Source organism: Periplaneta americana, chromosome 17 (assembly GCF_040183065.1).
Source record: "Periplaneta americana isolate PAMFEO1 chromosome 17, P.americana_PAMFEO1_priV1, whole genome shotgun sequence".
Classification (NCBI taxonomy): Eukaryota; Metazoa; Arthropoda; class Insecta; order Blattodea; family Blattidae; genus Periplaneta; species Periplaneta americana.
The window spans coordinates 39,329,364-39,350,511 of NC_091133.1; the positions used below are offsets into that span (position 1 = coordinate 39,329,364).

The following is a 21,148-nucleotide window of genomic DNA, read 5'->3' on the forward strand; positions in this document are numbered from 1 at the left end:
AATTTTTCTTGCTTGTCATCGAATCCTGAGTAAATTCCAGTCACAAAAAGAAGTGGCTAGAGAGAAATTTGTTTTATATGAACAAAATGTAGAAAACGTTTCCATAAGTGGCTTGTCATCTAATGCTGAATATACTTTTGGTGTCGTCAGATCGTGTAATGAGCAGCCTCGCAAAGAAAATGCGAAATTCTTTGTTTATCAAGAACCCGCGCCCTTTTCAGGAACTTAATCCTGAAGCTTACAGCAGCACTGAGAACTAAGTATTAAATAAAAACACTTTTAACACTGAATTACATTAAAGGAAAAATTAGTAGTGACAACTGTTCATTATTAGTGTAGGTATTGTCATCTTTCCCATTACTTTATAGTTGTAAAATTTTCCTCACAATTTATAATAAAAAAGCTAGCTATGTCATAACAGAAAACACTGAAGTGAAAAGTGTGTAGTACATCCTCAAAATGAATGTTTGATTACAATACCACCCTTCTTAGAAGGACCACATAAGTAGCACATAGCTGCAGGAATGGCACGCGCCTCACTGCTACTGTAGATGTGAAATCATTATTGTCAATATACATATAAATAGCCGTAGAGAATATATAGTAATACACTCACGTGTATCTAGTTTTAATGTGTTATGTATTTTGTTATGATTAACTTGTTAAAATTTGAGGCACCCACTATTTTCTCTATGGAAAGAAAATGTAGGCTACTTACTGATTGTAGTCAAATGTCTTACATGATTAACATAAAGGCAACCATGTAGTGTTTTTATTGAAATATTATGTCATATGTGAAGTTAAGAATGCAAATAAAATAAAAATTATAATATAACTAATTTCTTTCACGTATTTTACTTACATATTTCATACATGTAGTGATGAGTTCTACAGTGTTGTTGTCAATAGGATACCTAAATGTCTGTGACTTAGTTAATATTAAGTCTAAATTGAATTCCAATCATGTCGATATGGATAAGGAAAATGTGTAACATATATAGAAATTGTTATTTTAATTTTCCTACATCATTTCAATAGTGAATCGAATTTTGCGCGGCCAGATACCGAAAAAAAGCCGTGGCGAAAAGGCCATGGTGCGTCGAGCCACTGTGTAAGCTGCAACGTGCATAGCACCTATGGAGGGAGGCGGACAACCGAAGGGGAAGTTAATGTTTAGGACGTGTAACGAAGAAAGAAATGAACAAGAAAACATAGGACACATTATCATAACCTAAAATTAACTGTCTTCAGAATGTCTCTGCGACAAAGTTTCAAAATCAGGAATTATGTCACTTACTGCCAATCGTAGTTGATCACGAAGGTATTTGTCTGTCAGTCGTGATCTAAATTTGATTTTTACTATTTTCATTGTTGAAAATAATTTTTCACAAACGTAAGTTACAGCGAACATGGCTTCAACAGAGCAAGCGAAAGAACGAAGCTTCAAATATTTATTTTTTTCCAAAGATTTGAAAAGTTCAGTATCTGTCAAGTCCTTACATCTAGTTTTCATTTAACGTCACATTGTAAATCTGTGAGTTTAAATTGAAAATCTAACCGCATTATTCGTACATCTGCTGTAAAATAATCGACGTACAGAGATGATGATGATGATGATGATGATGATGATGATGATAATAATAATAATAATAATAATAATAACACTTAACCTTTTAATGTTTCATCAGTAACATGTAGTAACTTATAATGCCATTTTATGTTATACAACCGTTTTCCTAGTAATATTTGTGAACAAATCATACATTTAATATTTTCATCATATTGTAAGCAAAAGAATGCATCCTCCCATCCTACTTGAAACTTTCGTTTTTTATAGAGGTGCATGGTTTCGAGAGAGATATTGCGACGATACGCCACTCGCAGGTCCGAGACAAATACAAATAGAACGGAGTTTGACTCCAGTGAGTAAAAGGTTGGGGGTTGTAGGTAGGAAGTGAGAGAAAAGCACTGCGAGCCACAATAAGCTCGTGAGTCGCATTTTCGCCGCGGCTGCCGTAAAAGGATCACTGTGCGCCGTAAAGCAAGAGAAAAGTATTTGTTTATAACAAAGCAGGACGGCATAGTTGGTTTGAAAAACAGGCTGCATGTTATCGATTTCAGTATGAGTCTAATAATATTCGTGGATAGCAGCTACGTCCGATGAAGCTAATTGAATTTCACGTGACCCGCATATATTACTATCGCTGCTCTTCGAAGAACCAGGAAAACTAAAAAAAAAATGTTAATTAAAGTAAGCACAGTGTTCAGTTTCAGGTAGAATTGCATTGATCTACTGAAGGGGAACTCGTGTCGATATAGCAGATAATCTATTTACGAGGCAATGTCCTGAGAGTTTGTTGTAAACAGCAAAATCAAAATCATTACAAGTATTGCAGGTTTAATCACAAATTAATTGAGCAGAAGCGATTTAAAATGTGTCATAAATATTCAGTTTGATCACTATTAATTTAACTGGATGAATTAATGTGTTTTGATGATCCCTTTATGTTCACCCAATCATCGACTAATGGCTGAAAAATAGTATCACTTTACCGAATCGGTCTGAGTAATCAGTTTTGATAAGCGCTGCTCCCTAGACGCAACGAGATTGCACCAAGTGAACCACATGTTGCGCACAGCGAGTTCCCAACTGCTGCACATACTCGTATTATATTAACGTGTTGAAAGACGAACACGCGGAATCGTACGAGATTAAAAGTACGAATAAAATTTAATTTTATTATCATTGTGTATAATCAAATACCATAAATAATTAGGTTATATATTAAATTTTTTTGTATCAGTGTCATATTCACACAGGGTCCCATGACCAAAATAAAAGCACATTTCCAACCCTCAAATTGGGGTGGGCTTTCACTCACGAACCTCTCACATCGAGCAATAACACCGAGTAACTATATTATGTTTCAAGGACATGTGTTTTTAAAGTTTAACCTTAATGAAAATCAAGTTTTGCTATACAAATAAGATTTCATACAGTCATATGTTTCATGATATTTGTGATGATATTCTAATTTATAAAGAAACAATCCATTAAATCCATTTCCGACTTTTATTTCTCCTTAAAGGTATTGAGAACTACAGCTCAAATGCAAACCAATCACATACAGTATATTTCACAGAACAATATGAACACTGTTTTTACCATATACTGTAAACCGAATATATAGTAACGTGATATTAATAGATTATAGACTACTGTTTTTGAAGCGTGTGTAAAAGCTGTTTCAACACATAAACAGCAAAGTATAAACAGTGTCTAAAAATTATCGGCAAATAGGCTACACCCAACAACACTAGCCCGATGAAAGAAAGTACATTAGGTTAAGATAGGATTTTGCAATCATATTATTTCCATTACATCGATATACCTTATATTTAGTGTTTGATTCCTAGTTGCAGGAAACTCAACTTAATTATAATTCTTTATAGAGAGCATAAAGAGCCTAGATTGAATTAAATCATATTACTTTATAAATTAACTTATTACTTTTTTACACAGACTTCATCACTCAAATATATCTAATGAAATAATCATAATAGGCCTATACTATTCGTTAAAATTTACTCCAGGGCTATTACAGTAAATTTTTAGTGCATTGCAAATATTTATAATTTAAATATGTATTATGTTACAATTGTATTGATTAAGGCTACTTTAATGAAAAAGAAGGCCTTATGACCTTAACTTTGCCAGCGAAATTAAAACATTCTACATTCCCTGATAGTGTAGGCAGCAGAGACAGGCAAAACCTCATTCAGGCCTGCCCATAACTGTTTACTTTCGTGAGTGGGCTTACGCACTGTATCGTTCGCCTGCCGTCAACCTTTCCTCACAAGCAGGCAGGCAGTATGGTTGCACGTGATTCTCAAACAGTCCTAATAGTGACCCGAAAGGACTATTGTGTTCCGCCGACCTGCGCCAGATTGTGCTGCTTTCAAATGCATGATAAATATCAACAAAGTCTCATCCAATCCCAACAGGAAGCATGCAGGTATAAACAAACTACTGAAAACTTAATTTATCGTCTTCTGAAACGTAATAAATACAAAGAGAACTATTTCTCGTCAGCAAAATATGCATTAAATGCTAACAGTTATTATAAATTGCTTACACTTTCCTTTTATCATAATAATATAAAACGTAGCCTAATCCAAACTCTTCAAACTTTAAGCTTCATAAATAAAAACAGATCTATCCCTCAGAAGTTAAATAGCAAATCAATATTCTGAAGAACGAAAAACTTTTTTACATTTTACAGATATTCATTAGGCTTTTAATTGTTGATAAGGAAAAAGTTAAAATGGAATTTTTTCCTGTAATAGTTGTTGATATTTAGAATAACTGTTACCAATGTATTTTCAACATATTTCCTTTCCTTTGTATTGTCTGCTTTACCTATGTCTGGTATTCAGTACGATGTAGACTCACCGCACGTTCTTTAACTCTAAAAAATAGTACTTATAAAGAAGTTAAGGATTATGGAACAACTAAATATGTTCTTGCAAATCAAAATAAATTTTGATTCATGCACAGCGATAACAAATTGTGAAGCTATACGAGATATAAGAAAAATATAACAGCAGTAAATGATTAAGTTGATTTGGAAGTGCATTAAGAAAAGTCTTAAGTCTGATTCCCAGGGGATATTTTACAGGAGACAAGTGCTTGAAGCCTCTAAACTTGACGCCATATTTGTGATCACACGGAGACACTAAACTTGAAACCCTATTCCACACGGAAAAAAACCGCGCGCTGAAAGTTGTATGCTTGGAGGTACACTGTTTGAAAGTTTTTTTTGTGTTTTTTTTTTGTTTTTTTTTTTTTTAATTTTTATTTATTTTTTTTTTATTTATTTATTTTTTGCGAACCACTTCTACATTAATATTTTGGACACCTTGTTCCTTAAGTTTCGTGACAAGTTTCTGAAATAATTCGCTCTTGCTTAATGTTTAATTTTATTATTATTGAAGTATTTATCATGCTGTATATTCTACGGAAGTTTGTACATCTCATGTACTTCCAAAAATGTTACAGTAAGTTCTACTGTACATACGAGTATTTATTTTTATTGATGTTACAATAGGGTCTATAATTATATTTTTGCTTTTATTTTTATGACTTATGGGAAAGGACACAGGCTAGATGTCCATCAAAGCACTTTCTTCACATAAATATACGTGAACAACTTAACTTACTGATAATAATTCACATTAGCAGAAGTTATAAAATAGGTATATGCAGCTCATTAGCAACTAGAAATAAAAGAAAAGAAAACATGAAAGACATGTAGCTTATTATGATTCAGTATTGACAAAACATCATACATTTAATAAATCGACAATAAATTGCAGGACCAAAACAATGGAAAAGTTTTGTTGTTTTTCTTGATCTAGAGATATTAAATACCCATTTTTCTATATATATATATATATATATATATATATATATATATATATATATATATATATATATATTTGGAGGGGTAGAAAATGGAATTAGTTTGAGTATTTCAGCGGAATCAGTATTATTTTTGTTCATAATTTTCTTAGAAATATCAGCGAATAGGTCATTCTTCTGTCATTGAGCGTACGGAAACCAAAAATTAATCACAATAATCTACTTGGAAATTAGAATGGGCAAGGTATTTTGAATATCTTATACTATAGGAACCTGAAGAACTTATTCTGTATCAACTGGAAAGAATGATTCCAAATCATTGTAGCATATCCCAACTTGTTTCTAACTAGGTATAGGCTTAACCTTAAACCTGGTGGTTGCTTGAATAATTTCGAATTACAAATCCAAGTGATTCATAAGCAGAAATAGTAATTGTTAAAATGAGGGGTCTGAAAGTTAAATTAATCTCAAATTCGATTACCTAAATTAATTACAAATCTTACACACGCTATCCACAATATCGTCTTGCAAGTTGCTACAAGTTAGCATTCACACTTGGAAAGTGATGGAGTCAAGATAATCATGTGACGGGAAAGTGGACACAAAAGTTGACTAGTCGGCAACTCAACTTGACTGTCTCGACCCTATTACACGGGGAAAGTCGAAGAAAAGTCAACTGGCTTCAAGCACTTGGCTCTGTAAACTATCACCGTGTGAATTGGCCTTTAGCTGTACTTTCAATAATTGTTTGAAAGGAGAGTGTGCAGCTGGATAGGCACGGGTTAACTTGCAAGTTGCTACAAGTTAGCATTCACACTCGGAAAGTGATGGAGTCAAGATAATTACGTGACGGGAAAGTGGGCACAAAAATTGACGAGTAAGCAACTAAAATTCTCCTTGACCGCCAAGTCACAACTTGACTTTCTCGACCCTATCACACGGGGAAAGTCGAAGGAAAATCGACTGACTTCAAGTACTTGGCTAGTGCAAACTATCCCCGTATGAATTGGCCTTTAGCTGTACATTCAATAATTGTTTGAAAGGAGGGTGTGCAGATAGATGGTCACGGGTTAATTTTGGTAGTTAAAAGCTCCAAGTTGACACTCTGAGAAGACAATAAAACCTACCAGTCATTACAGAAAGTAAACAATCTCCATGTCTCTGTTGAGAATCGAGCCCGTGCCCATTGATTTTGTAGCTGGAAGTGCTGCAAACGTAAATATATTATATTTAATTGATTCATTTTATCGAAATAACGTACAACTAAACGAAGTTAATAATCTACTCTGAAAGTTTAATATTTTCATCACAGTTAAAACCTGACACTAAAAATACATCATTTTTAAGTTCCAAATCTCTGCATTTGCTTTTAGTTAAATATACAAACTTTACCAATGCAATGTGGGGAAACTGTGTATCCTATATAGAACACTATAGCCCTCATAATACGATTAATTTTGCACTAATGACTAATCCATTTGATATATTAGCGCGGCTATTTGCCGCTGCAGCAAACAAAACCCGACAGTGAGTAACCAGCCCATGCTACCCGTATAATTGTTGTTTCTGCCGTACTTTCAGCCATAATAGAATAACGGAAAAAGGATGGAAGTTGATGTACACTTTTAAAACGGGTGCATGTGATTTTGACGGAAACTGCGGTGCACAGGCACAGAGCAGAAGAGGGAAGACAAGAGAGGAGGGGAGTGAAATGCAGAAACTCAGAGAGGTAATAAATATTGGTTTTTGTTTCGCTAAATCTCTCTCATTAAGATTTACAAAGTTACCTCACGATTTTCTTAACAGTTCTTGGCTCGATTTCTTGAAGTGGAGACTTATTCCTACTCTCCCATAAACTGGCGAGAATTAATTTTTGTGTCTGTAAAGTGTTGTTCTTTGCGGTGGTCTTCTACAATGCTGACCACATGACCAGAGAGTACTGCTACAGTGGTATATAATATCGGCTGTACTTATTATTTACAAGAATGAAACAGAAAGAAGTGGAATAGAAAGTCTCCAAGATAGTACATTATTTTCGCATCGCTAACTTATATCCTAGATCATATATGCAACAGAAAAGTCATCGCTATGTTAAAATCGTTTGCACTTTGAAGAGAATAACCGCCAGGATCGCCACCCGTCCGCCGTAAACGAACACGAGATGGCAGTACAGTCGCTAATGCAATTCAAATGCGAATTAGGCCTATGACATGACTCCTTATGTAACAACTAGATGGCAGCGCAGTAAACCTGACAAAAGCTGTTAACTTCAAAATCTATAAGGCCGACCTATCTATCTATATATGATCTAGGCTTATATTCATCGAAATTTAAGAATCACAGAACTATTTTCTTTACCGTTTTTCGTTCGCTTTCTAGCAGAAGGGTGAAGAATGACATTGGGTGCTCATCTAAAGGGGTGAATACATGGCCAGGAGCTGCCGTTACTTGTATACGTCCAACAACTATTGTAATCTTCAAGGAACAGATGGCTAAATGAATCAAGAAGCTCAATTGAAGGGTTTCTGAAAAAACAACCATAGTCCAAAAACATATATTTTGAGGAGAAACAAAAAAATATCTGTTATGGGTGTTGTTGACAGTTCAAGTATGAAATGCATCACGCCACTTCATAAGATATTATAGAAGCTTTGGAAAACTGAAGTACATTTATAACTTAAATTGCTTCATAGAAATACGTGTATAAATTTAGGTAACTGTGGAAAATAGTTGTTTTAAGAAAAAAGTACACTGTCGTGGCTGAAGTGTGCCCCTCTTTTAACCTTCTTTTTGTTTATTATATCCTGTTTCCTCTCCATTCGTTGCTTACGTTTCTTCCATGAGGTTACTTCTGCACCGAAAGATGATTCCATAATTAATACAATTCACGTGCTAAAGTATTTTTCTCTGAGGTGCATTTGCCGCGTACATAAAAAGCAGTATAGCCAATCTATTACAGTTTTAAAATTGTATGGATAAATATTTCAAGATGATATGAATGGGAAATTTGTGAATGCTATCATCATCCTGGAAAATGGCTATTTTTCACCAAAAAAAAGTCTTTGGACTATGGTCTTTTATGAAAACCACTAAACAGTTCCACTCCTGTAGCATGGAACCTTGGCTCTGATTGAGGTTCTGAGTGATATGTACACCTATTATCAGGCAGTACATCTCACTTGACGATATGTGTCAGAGCAAGAATAATTGTTTGTATACATCTGAAGTTTGATTATTGTAATCTGTAGCTAATCGGCAATGGAGGGGGAAAGGAACTGGCCACTCAACCTCATTATGTCCTGGTCAATTTGAAAATTGTACATACCGATTTATATCAGATTTTCCACGTGCCCACCGTCGTTCTGAAGGCAGGCTTCACATCTTCTAGTCCAGTTGTTGCCGACACGTTCAAGACTCCCAGTTTCTAATAATCTTACAAAAGTTCGCCGATCAAGTAACTTTCTTTGCGGAAAACGTCGACGGTACTTTCTTCTTGCGGCACTTGAATTACAACGACTTTCTCCATAAATTAATAACATATGATTTTCCTAAACAGTGAATGATATTGTGGGTTGTTTATAATTGAATACCCTGTACTGAACTGCCATCATCTCGGCAGAAGAGCTATAGCCAGGGAGCTTGTACTCAGCTGATTCGTACTTACGTCTGTGCAGAGTACTGCCTGCTGAACACGTTGCCACGTCTCTCACGATAGAATATTAACAAATTTAAGCATGTATTTTTATTTAATTTCACGAAAACGTAATAGAACACACAAATATTTATTTAAACTAATAATAACTCTTTGCTATATGTATCTACTGGTGTAATTGTTTTCGTAATTTTAGTAACGATATACGCAGTACAACGCAAATAAAATAAGGAAATAAATATTTTTTTCTGGAAAAACAATCGAGTTTTAACCCTATGTTGTATGAACATTTTTTGATCCTGTAGACCGTCCCCGACGACTGTGAAAAGGACGGCACTTAATAACCCTTACATCCTGTATATTGTAATTGTTTACATCAGTTTTATATTTACGAAAATTCTGTTTTTAAAATTAATAGTGGACCTAATATTGAAGAATATTCGTAGTTATAACAGGATTCTAACTATATTACTCAGTTGTAAGGAAACCATTATTAAGTATAAATAGGCTACATACTTACTATAACTGTTATTTAAGATTGCAATGTAAAATTCAGACCGAATTAAAACTATTGTACATGAAAACTATAACAACTCTGAAATAGTGTGTTGGATAATTCTCTACAGATAATGAAAAACAAGACTCCTTCATACATGTATATATGTTCTAGCAATGATATAAGAAATTGAAATAAACATTTTGATTTATTTGCGACTGTAGCGACTGTACACATAGACTTTCTGTTATGTTTAATCTTGGTCACATGAAATACCATTAATAATATACGTAATAAAATAACAGTTAAACTTCACTCCAGCCCTTTACCCCAGCAGTAATCTGTGCTCTCATGAAACGAAAGTATGTAATAAAAATCGCAGGTACGAAGTATAAAAACTTTGTGATATGATTATTAAAAGGATGACGCGGGTATGGATTTTGCAATTTGCTTTGATATGACGGCCGTAAGCCACGCAACATGACGGATGACTGCTTTCTGTGAAATGATAACAACTATGTATAAAATGGTTTGCATTGGCAGCGGTGGACTAGTTCACACGTTTGTGGACAACATGTGCAAGTAACTACGCTTGATAAGCCGTGGCATAATGCACAGATTAGTGATCATTTCGAGCACCAGGCGCGCACACGACTGACTGACTCACTCACGTTCTTATCATCAAGTTTTACCCTGACGCCTACAAATTTTTCCTCATGCATTATTCAGCGGCACTAATGACGAATTAGCTATTGTAAATCATCTTCAGGAACAATCAGTCTCAAGACAGTGTAAATTTTTAGATCCAATGTTTACTGTTGGACATATATTTCATCTTCATTAGATATATTTATTTCCAATTCAATAGTCACGATTTAATCCAGACGTCTTCAACAGTTTACCTTCACATGTCCTCAAAAATCTCTTTAATGTTCACACTTCTCTTCCTCCCACAAACGAACTAATAAACGAATCACATAATTAACACAATAATTATTACCGAGTGTATCTTAGTCAGTTCCTCATACATAAACTATATAAACAAGAATTTAAAATGTATATCCAATTATATAAATAATATGGCAACATTTCTTAGTCAATTTCGAACGCACATAAAAAAGAGTAAAATGATAAACAGAGTTGGCTACGCTGCTTCTAACCTCTGAGGACACAAATAAAAGGAAGTCATAGAAAATGCTATGGGTAAGTCATACCCGACACACAACCAATTTATCGCTTTAGTTCTCGCACTTGCTGTGTCAGAAATCCGTCATGCATTCATACGAATTTACGTACAGTACGATCATTTAGTCCTGACAGTCGCCGACAATGTGCGCCTGGGTCAGTAGAGTCCATCAAGTTACGCCAAGTTACAGTTAAGCTGTACCGTACTGCATTTCTTTACTGACCGCTCGCTCTTATCTTTACTCCGTTGCTCTCCCCACTACTCCTATTACTTTCCCTCTTTCGCGACGCAGAGCTGTCAGGACTAAATAATCGGTACATAGGCCTACATACATACATGCATAGAAACATACATACATACATACGTCGGCCTGGGTGGCGCAGTCGGTAAAGTGCTGGCCTTCGATCCCGGCCCAGGTCGATGGCATTTAAGTGTGATTAAATACACAGGTTCATATCAGTAAATTTAGTGGCATGTAAAAGAACTCCTGCGGGACAAAATTCCGGTACACCGGCGACGCTGATATAACCTCGGCAGTTTCGAGTGTCGTTAAATTAAACATAATTTAATTTTAATTTTACACGCATCCACGCATATATGCATTCATACCTGGGCACATACGTACACATATATTTGCGCGCAGACGTACAGATTGATATAGCTATATTTCCTATTTAGTTATTTATTTAGCTGTTTATTTACTTAGTTATTTAGTCACTTATTTTATTTAGTTATTGATTAATTAATTAATTAATTAATTTTTCGATTTATTGAAATATCTTTTTCTTATTTATTGACTAATTAATTAATTATTATTTATTTGTTTCTTTCTTTATTTGTTTATTCATTTATTATTTATAAACTTATTCAGATTCATTTATATATTTACATACATTTATTTATTTAATTTTTAAAAGTTTGAAAAAAAAATAGAATGGGACAGTAAACATTACGTCCCCAAAAAATTTAGAGGGTTTGTCAATTTCAACATTAGACATATTCTATACAACAGGTCGACGATAAGAGATTGTTAGTCAAAATGAGAAAGAGACGTTAATATCCAAGGTAGTTCTAAGTCTGAGAAAATAATTCATAACAAATCTTGGATATAAATGGTAATAGAAAATCTAATATAGGCCTAGCCATTCAAGCTGAAAAAAACATCGAGATAATTACCTGACCTCTTTCGGACAAAAGATTACACACGAAAATAAAGACGCTGTAAATGATGAACGCATGTCGAAAGTGGCTGAATTGGAGAACTATTATTACTTTACATATTCTTTACAAAATGTAAATTCAAAAGGCTTAAATTTCCTACTTGTAAAATTTAATAGGCCTATTATATATTGAAAGAGGTTACTCACATTCGGAAGCGAATAGCCTTTCTGCAATCGAATCAGATTCGAAACAGAAACATTAGTGTCCCGGAAGTGCGTGATGTCACCAGATAATTTCTGACGTTTAACTCATACCAAGCTTTGTACAACAATTTTATGGGTCAAAAACGCTAGGGTTAACTATAGCCTAGAGAAGTTACTAAACTTGCCAATGGGTTAGACCATGAATGTCCAAACGCTCATAGAACCAGGAGATATTGCACGTCAAGCATGCACTGTTAAAGTCAATAACTTTCCATATAAAATAGCAAAAACGACCTTAAAGGATATGCGCTACGGGTTGCTTACGCCAGGGGTTACATCGAACGAGTTACAATTGGACATCTATGGGTTAGACGTTTTCGAGCTCCAAACCGGCTTCTTCAGAAAGAGCCTGTGAGAGCAGTTTCGTAGCTACACAAAATATAAAAGAGTACGTAATATATTATGTCAGTAAGAAGGCTACAAGTGAAATTTACCGGCCATTTCTAGTCTACATCAAAATTCAATTATTAAAATAGCAAAATAAGCCCATATACTAAGGTGATGTAAATGCTTGATTTTTTTTGTCAAATTTATTTATACACGCTTTTAACATCTGTGTTCATATCGCATGTTAGGATCTGTGGATATACCAGTAGGCCGTCGTTACTATTGTTGAGTTCCTGTTTTCTATTGTCTGTTGTAGATGATTTGTGTTGATGTAGTAACTGATTTTAGATTGTTATTAATGTGTATGATTGGTGATTGCACGCATTGTATTCTTCACGTGATATAATTAGGAATATTTGAGATGGGCAGGGCATGTAGCACGTATGGACGAAACCAAAAATGCATATAGAATGTTAGTTGGGAGGCCGGAGGAAAAAAGAGACGTAGATGGGAGTATAATACGTATAAAAATGGATTTGAGAGAGATCAGATATAATGGTTGAGACTGGATTAATCTTACTCAGGATAGGGACCGATGGCGGGCTTATGTGAGAGCGACAATAAACTTCCGGGTTCCTTAAAAGCCATTAAAAAATGTAAGTAAGTATGATATTGGTGATTGAGGCGGTTATGAATCATGGTATGTAAATTTGCAATCCGGCATTTGCCTTTATGACTGAGGGAAATCATGAAAAACTCCAGTCAGATTAGTCGGGCACAGGATTTGAACCGGTACTTCCCGAATACGAATCTCAAACGCTACCATCTGGGCCAACTCGCTCGGTAGGGTTCATTTTGTCATATATCCATAACAACGGAGTTATTTAAATAACACAGAATATAATTATTATTATTATTGTCTAGACACGCAAGATATAGAAGCAGATTCTGACTGTACTACTTACAAGAGGAAGTCCTGTTCCCAGCAAGGATTAGCCCCCTTCACCGTCACCGTGGTGGACTTCACATTCTGAAGCTTCAGGGTCACATACGTGTTGTAGTTCACAGCTGCAACAAAAGAGAACACGATCAGCATAATTTGTATGATGTCAGGTAGTGTATATGGCTATCAGTTTATTCCCTTCGTTAAGATATACTGTAGTAGTATCATATACCGTATTCTAAAATAAATAAGTTGGACGATTTCTAAAAACACATACGGAAGGAGAGAGGTTGAAAAATTATTCGGAGAGCAATCATAGGCTAATTACTTTTTTCCGTCAGAGTATGGTCCCACTAGCCACAGGTGTAGCTCAGTCGGATAAGGCCTGGGCTGATTACCTGGTTGGATTTTTCTTCCGAGATTTTCCCCAACCATAAGTCAGATGTAAGGTAATGCACGGCGAATGTTCGACCTCATATATCACATTGCTATCACCAGTGAGGAAAGTGAGACGGTATGCATCGGTATGCAATACCGTCACTGGTTTCCATGGCCAGAAAACATACAGTTAGTGAAAAAAAAATCATACCGCCACTGAAAAAATGTGATCCGTAAAAATTTGTTTATACATTTCTTCACAGCAAGGAGTAGGCCTATTGTCTGTTTGCTTCGTAAATCTAAATCTCAGCCTTCTGGAACTGAATTCAACGTGTATTTAGATCATTGAGTTGCATAATGTTGAGATCACAGATTTAGATAAGTCAACCCCTGGCTTAGAACGGTAGCATTTCAAGTATAGAAGGTTGTGGTCTGTAGCTTGTGATGGCCATTATTGCCAATTTAGTGACTGTGTCATTTTTGATGTCGTTGGACTTTTTATAAATAATTAACTAAGTCACTTTGAAGCTTTAACAATATTTTAAATGATAAATCTCAATGGACACTGCAAAATAATCTAGTAAATAACTGAAGTAAATTGAAATTATTTTGTTAAGAAGTTTAATGTGTTGTGTAAGCTTCAAAGATTAGCGTTACTGACTGCACGAAACAATTTACTGTATACCTACATAATGTATGTGTATGTTGTAAGGGAGGAGATATGCCTTTCTTAAATCGAGGTAAGCCAGGGGAAAACCTTGGGATAGAATACCGTCTCTGGTTTTTTCCCACTTCCCTCACCGGCTATCACCAATCCCATTGAAACTAAATAACCTCGTAGTTGATACAGGGTCGTTAAATATGCAAGAAAAAAATTATCCCACTGTAGTCCACTGCTGTGGAGTAATGGTCAACATGTCTGGCTACGAAACTGGCGGATCCGGGTTCGAATTGTGGTTGAGACAAATTGCCTGATTTGGTTTTTTCGGAGTTTTTCCTCAACCAATTTGGCGTTTGACTATTGGGCTCATTCAGCCATCTTTAATTTCAACTTCATCTATCACCATTCAATAGCACACCGATTTTCGGAATCGTTCTGAGGAGGCTGGAGGACTCTTAGGGATCGGAAGGGCGTTTATCGCGGATTCCGTTGGAAGTGAGTGTAGTGTAACTGAATAGACTGATGACACCAAAACATAATCACAATAACCCTCGAGCTGCGGTGCAATCCTTCGAGACTTCGAAAAATGATCCAAAAGTTATGCGCTGTCTAATCTTATTATTTGAAGTAATATTTTTACTAATAACATACAAATATCACAAGATAAGTTAATTTTAAATCACTATTACATGCTAGTTGTGTCTTTAGATTCGAAACTTGCAAATTCACCACTGTAATAGGTCGAAAGTTTTGAACTGTGTTCGGCAGGATGTCTCCTAAGAAATATACCGTTTGCGCTTGTTACATGAAGTTGTCAGAGACTGAATATTTTGCTTATATATGTAAGGGTTAAGAAAGAAAAAGTTGTAAGGAAATATGGAGACAATACGGGAGTTAGATGTCTAAAGAATCTATTCGCCAAGCTAGCTAAAAATTAAATACTTCAATAATGACCTTCAAAAAATGTTATGGAGAGGATGACTCAGATGTTGCACAATTGAAGAGCTCCCCGGAAGAAGGATGTAACACTAAATTCTTGAAACACGTGATGTACGTGGGATAAGTAATTTTAAATCATTTATTTATAACAATAAATGATTGAGTTCAATGGCTGAATAAACTTGTATACTTGTTAGTCGAGTGGTTGTGCTCGTAAATATAGGCCTGATGAAAAAAATCCTTAAAATTATTTTCCTTTCTCCTGAAACATGAATTACAGTTTTCTTAGTTACATCCTTATTTCGGAGAGGTCTTCAATTTATAAGAGAAAAGAAGTGCGGTATGCTTTTTTATTACAACATGATTCAATCCATGCAAAATGATACGATTTCTTGGACATGTTCTTCAATGACGAAACATAAGAACTCAAGTGGAATTTTTAATCGTCAAATTGTAAGGACTTTGGAGCAAAAAATCCAATGTACATTACACAGAGTATCAGGGAAGCAGACTGAAATTAATCGTCTTTTCCTATTAAAAAAAACTAATTAATTTTATGGTGCCTTTTTCGTAACAAACACAATCATAATGGATTATATATGTATAATGATACATTGTAGGAGTACTTGCTTCTGCAGCTGTTAGAGAAAGGTTTTTGAATAAGATAGTGCGTGTCCCTACTTTCATATGAAGGGGTAGATTTGTTTAATAGCACTGTGTCGCAATGAATTGAAACGGGTGATAATAACTTGGTCTGAAAAAGTCTTCAGACCTCATTTCACTGAACTTTCCTTTTTGGCGGGGGTTGTGAAGGGCCAAGTGTCCCTCAGGTCCTACCACAGCTAAGGATGAATCATTAATGTTGTGTCAAAAATGACGACAGGAACATGCAGAACAGTCTGGATATAAATTTAAGAGTGGGATCTCAAAACTCGCTCAGTACATTTCGCCATTTGTATGATTTATATATACATATATATGATTATGTTTCAGGCCTCTATAAGCTTGTTTTCTTTCTTTCAATCCATGTCTAAAAGTTTGTATTATAGTGGATGTCACTTGAAAACCCGCTCGATCTGTAGACTGGGGGATAAAAAAACTAGCCTAGTTCTTCCATAAAAATGGACTTAATACGTTTGGGATCACTATCTTCAATTGCATACCACTGCGATAACCATCATACAGAGTAGAAAATGTTCCTTAAAATTACCAAATTTAACAATGTTCTGATAGGGTGTAAGTTACTGGATCCCCGTAAAGGTGGCATTACTTGGAGAAGGAAACTTATTTTGCATTACGCATTTTGTTAGCTTTGTGCAAAGTTTTCAGCAATTGAAGGGTTCAGAGCCATAGTGGGCCAAGCGCCATTTATTAAAAACGATGAAAAAAAGTGTTAAAATAAAGTGATTATCATAATTTAATGAAACATATAGTAAGTAATATAAAGTATGCACATTAAAACTAAATGACATGTCAATCTTCATTAAACTGCGATATTTACTTAACGTTAAACCTTGCTTTCTCCGTTTTAATTAAATGGCGATTGGCCCACTCTAGCTCTGAACCCTTCAATTCAGCAAGTCTTCGTCGTCATCATCATCATCATCATCATCATCATCATCACGGGTTGAGCCGGAAGAACCTTTCCGTCCACAATAGAACTGTTCTCTCCAACGAAAACTAGGACCTCCAACACTTCTCCTTCCTCTTGGAGCATACTGGAAAGCTTTCTTCGGAATTTGGTGATCCTCCGTCCTTTCTAGATGTTCCATCCACCTATTACGTTGATTTGTTACCTTTATGTTATTCCCTCTATCCCTAATTATTTTCTGATTTCTTCATTCCTCTTGTGCTGTAATAAACAATATCCCGCCACTGATCTTAGCAATTTCATTTCTGCGGCTTCTAGTCGTGTTTTTATCTCTTTCTGTTAAGGTCCACGTCTCTGTTCCATAAATTAGTACTGAAAGAGCTACTGTTTTGGAGAGTTTTAACTGTGTTTCTTTCGTTGTTCTCTTTCCTAAGCTCCGTCTAATTGTTCCCAAATATAGGGTAAACATTGGTAATTTCGTGATAATTTCATGAAAATTAATTTAAAATGCAAATGTGTAAATGTATCCTTATTCCGATTTTTTCATCTAAAAGACGATAATTTGCTGTACATATCTGGAGACATAAAAAATTGGACACGTTCTTGAACAAGTGCCAAAAACCACTTTTACAACTTGAGCTAAAAGGTTGGTTATTTCGTGATAACCTCGGTAATTTCGTGATATTACATTGATAATTTCGTGAGAGGTAGAAGAATTGTGGAAAAATTCATTAAAGTCAAATGAAATTCTCATTTATTGTTACAAGACTTCAAACATAGTAATTCCGTCTAATATTCATAGCAAGAAAACATAGAAATACATATCATCACATAATAAGAATGAAATCAAAGTAAAAATTGAAATTCAAAAGGGATCTTCTTTGCCCAGAAAGGGTGAACACTTTTATTACGGACTTTACTATGGCCTATATTACTAGGGTAACTCCAAAAGTAATGCATAACATTTGTTAAAAAAAATATATTTTTATCCTACAGCTTTGCTATTTTCTCAGAATGTATAGATATATCCTTTAGGAACAAAATGTGACTTTTCCACATAATTCCCGTCCCTTTCAACTGTCTTAAGTAACCTAGGAACGAGGGCCTGTAGACCAGCACGGTAAAAGTCTGGACCAACAAGTCTGAGCCACTCTTTAGCAGCGTGCACAATGGAGTCATCTCCCAACCTCGTTCCGCGAAGGGATCCTTCAGTTTACCAAATAGATGGTAATCGCACGATGCCAGTTCAGGACTGTAAGGCGGGTGTTTCAGCGTTGTCTATTCGAATTTTCTGATCTGGTCTGGGGTCTTGTGATTGACATATAGCTGTGCGTTGTCGTGCAATAGCAGAACATCCTGTTTCTCCCGATGTTGTCGAACACGACTCAGTCGAGCTTGAAGTTTCTTGAGAGTTGCCACATACGCGTCAGAATTAATGGTGGTTCCGTGTGGAATGATATCCACAAGCAAGAGTCCTTCTGAATCGAAAAACACAATAGCCATAACTTTTCTTGCTGAAGGTGCACTTTTGAATTTCTATTTCTTTGGTGAATTTGCATGATGCCACTCCATTGTCTGCCTCTGTCTCCGGTCCAAAATGGTGGAGCCATGTTTCATCTTCTGTCACAATTCTTGCAAGTAAGTCATCTAGCACTTATAATTGGCACTTAACATGATAACAAATAAAAAGAAGCTTCACTGAACCCCCTGCACCCCTCTTTTCTTTTTTGTTATCACATCTTATCTTCAGATTTCTAAAATTCGTATTGTAATACAATTTTTAAAATAGTAGTTTAAAATGTAAAGCTTAATGCTCAACAAAATTTCGCCTCAAACAGCTAAGATGTCTATCAGTAAAGCTAAGCCTATATGGCGACTACAGCTGTATCTAAAATTCCAAAAACATTTCATAAAATTTCATTAAGATATAATAAATCATTGTACCTAATATCATATGCTTACCTTTAGTAATAAGCCTGTAATGTAATTACAAACATCCACAAAATTTTTTCGCCTGAGAAGTCGACGCTAACTTGCTCTCTCCAAACATAAAAGCTCACTGAAGCAGCTACAATAGTCACACAAAGCGTAGTTGTATGTTTCTGGAAACCTGACAATATATGCAATCCCTTGGCGCAAATTTGAATCTCGTAACACCATTGGTTACTTCTCAAAAGAGCAAAGAAAAAGTATGTTTTTTCTTCTAATCGTAAACATTTGCTTGTTACATTGTTAAGCTTAGAATTGATTATTTTAATTTTGTTTGTAATATTATACACTTATTTAAACGGTTTTAATTATGAATTACCACTGTCACGAAATTACCAATGTTTACCCAATCTTGATATGTATGAAACTTTCCTTCCACATCTCATCTTTCCATATTATAAGACATGCATTCTAAATATTTGAAATTATTGATTTGTTCAATAATTTGGTGCCAATAACTACTTTCGACCTTTCATGTTGGGTCCCTATGAAAGCCGGTGGGATCCCAAGAGATGGAACTTAAACTGAGAGGATTCGATCCGACATCGGGATGGGAATCCGGTGTGGTTTAGTGGATAGAGCATCACCGCGTAGAGCTGAAAACCCGGGTTCAAATCCCTGTGCCGGAGAGAATTTTTCTCCGGTCCATTCATCTTTCACCATTTTTTGTATGATATTTTTAAATTATAGCTTTTGGTTATTCGACTCAGTTTATAAGCTGCATTTTGAACGTTGAGGGTGGATGCGTCGTGATTGAGGCCCCACGTTGGACAGCGCCATTTGAGGGTGGATGCGTCGCGATTGAGGTGGTCCTCAATCGATGACACTGCTACTGATGCCCCTCCACTCGCACCAGCCAGCAGGTCCACGGCTGTCGGCACTCGTCCTTCCAGAAGCGCGAATAGGGTAGGCAAATTTATTATTGTTTTAAGTAGTGGGCGCCAGCCCACCCTATTTCGACGCTCGGTGTAGCATGAGATCCATTCAGGGTAGCCGAGGTACAGTTGTGGTGTAGGATGATGTCGGGAATAATACCAAGCCGACTACTTAGAGAAAAGGCAGTGTTGATTTCGAAACTATAAGTTTATTGGCGTATTCAACTAGTAAACCCTTGAGTATGTATTTCCGGCTGAACTTGTAATTTAATAGTTGGTCGCACTACTGTATCAACTCTATGGCAGCGCTGAATATGCTCTATTCAATACTATAAACTCGATCCTCTGTTCAATATTCTATACTCGAAGCTCCTATTCGGTCACTCCGCTCTCTCTCTATCCGAACGGCTCCCGATGGTAATGTTGACGTGTAGCCTCGTCGATGATAAAGTTCTGTCTGTCGAGTCTTCGCCGAAAGAAAGACTCGTATGTAGGGCCGTCGACACCAAAAAGCTCCTCTCCGCGCCTTGTCACACTTATTTATTAAAACCTATCCTACGCTAAAACTAATTATCCTATTGGCTAACAACTACGTCATTTAACCGACCTAAAATCAATTTTCTACTGGTCCAAAGTGACGTCATATGCTGAACCGAGATCTCTTCTCATTGGTCACGAACTACGTCATCTGTAAATTTAGATTTGGACTTCCCACAAGATCATAGTAATTAGTAGACTTTTCGACAATACCCGTTCTTTTGGAAAACCCCGAGCTTTGCAATTGTTTTCCCACGAGTCTTGTCCAACTTCCGGATTCTACGCCTGAATGCGTCTCTATACAAACCCCGCACAAGGTGGCCGTAAATCTGTCCGATGCTGCTAAGTGACTCAGTAAGACGAAACAACTGCGTGGGAAACTAATTCTGACAAAGTCGCTAAAACATCCCCGCGAATTCATGTAACTAAAATACGGTGATATCAACTTCGCTATTAAATCTGTCTCTCCGTCTCCTAATTACCCCTTCAAGGTTGTATTGAGTAAGTGTATAATATTACGTATTCGGAAGCGCAAAAGAGATGCATTATTACTAGTCTATAATCAGAATATTCAAAATGTTGAAGTTCATGAAATGCCTGAAGTTACTGCATGAAAACGAAACGATTACAGACTCGGTAAGTGTTAAGTCCTTATAATGAATTCCTTCATACCTGAGAAAACCTTGAAATACAAGAATAGTTAGATAACTGACAGGGTTCTCTTTCAA

General features: G+C 35.8%; 1 protein-coding gene across 1 annotated transcript in view; it reads right to left on the minus strand.

Moving 5' to 3' along the window:
- LOC138692736 (uncharacterized) overlaps positions 1 to 21,148 on the minus strand; it is a 420,307-nt gene that overhangs the window by 273,389 nt on the left and 125,770 nt on the right. The window contains exon 3 of the mRNA XM_069815928.1: positions 13,473 to 13,575. Coding sequence (XP_069672029.1) covers positions 13,473 to 13,575 — 103 coding nt within the window. The remainder of the gene's footprint in view (positions 1 to 13,472; positions 13,576 to 21,148) is intronic.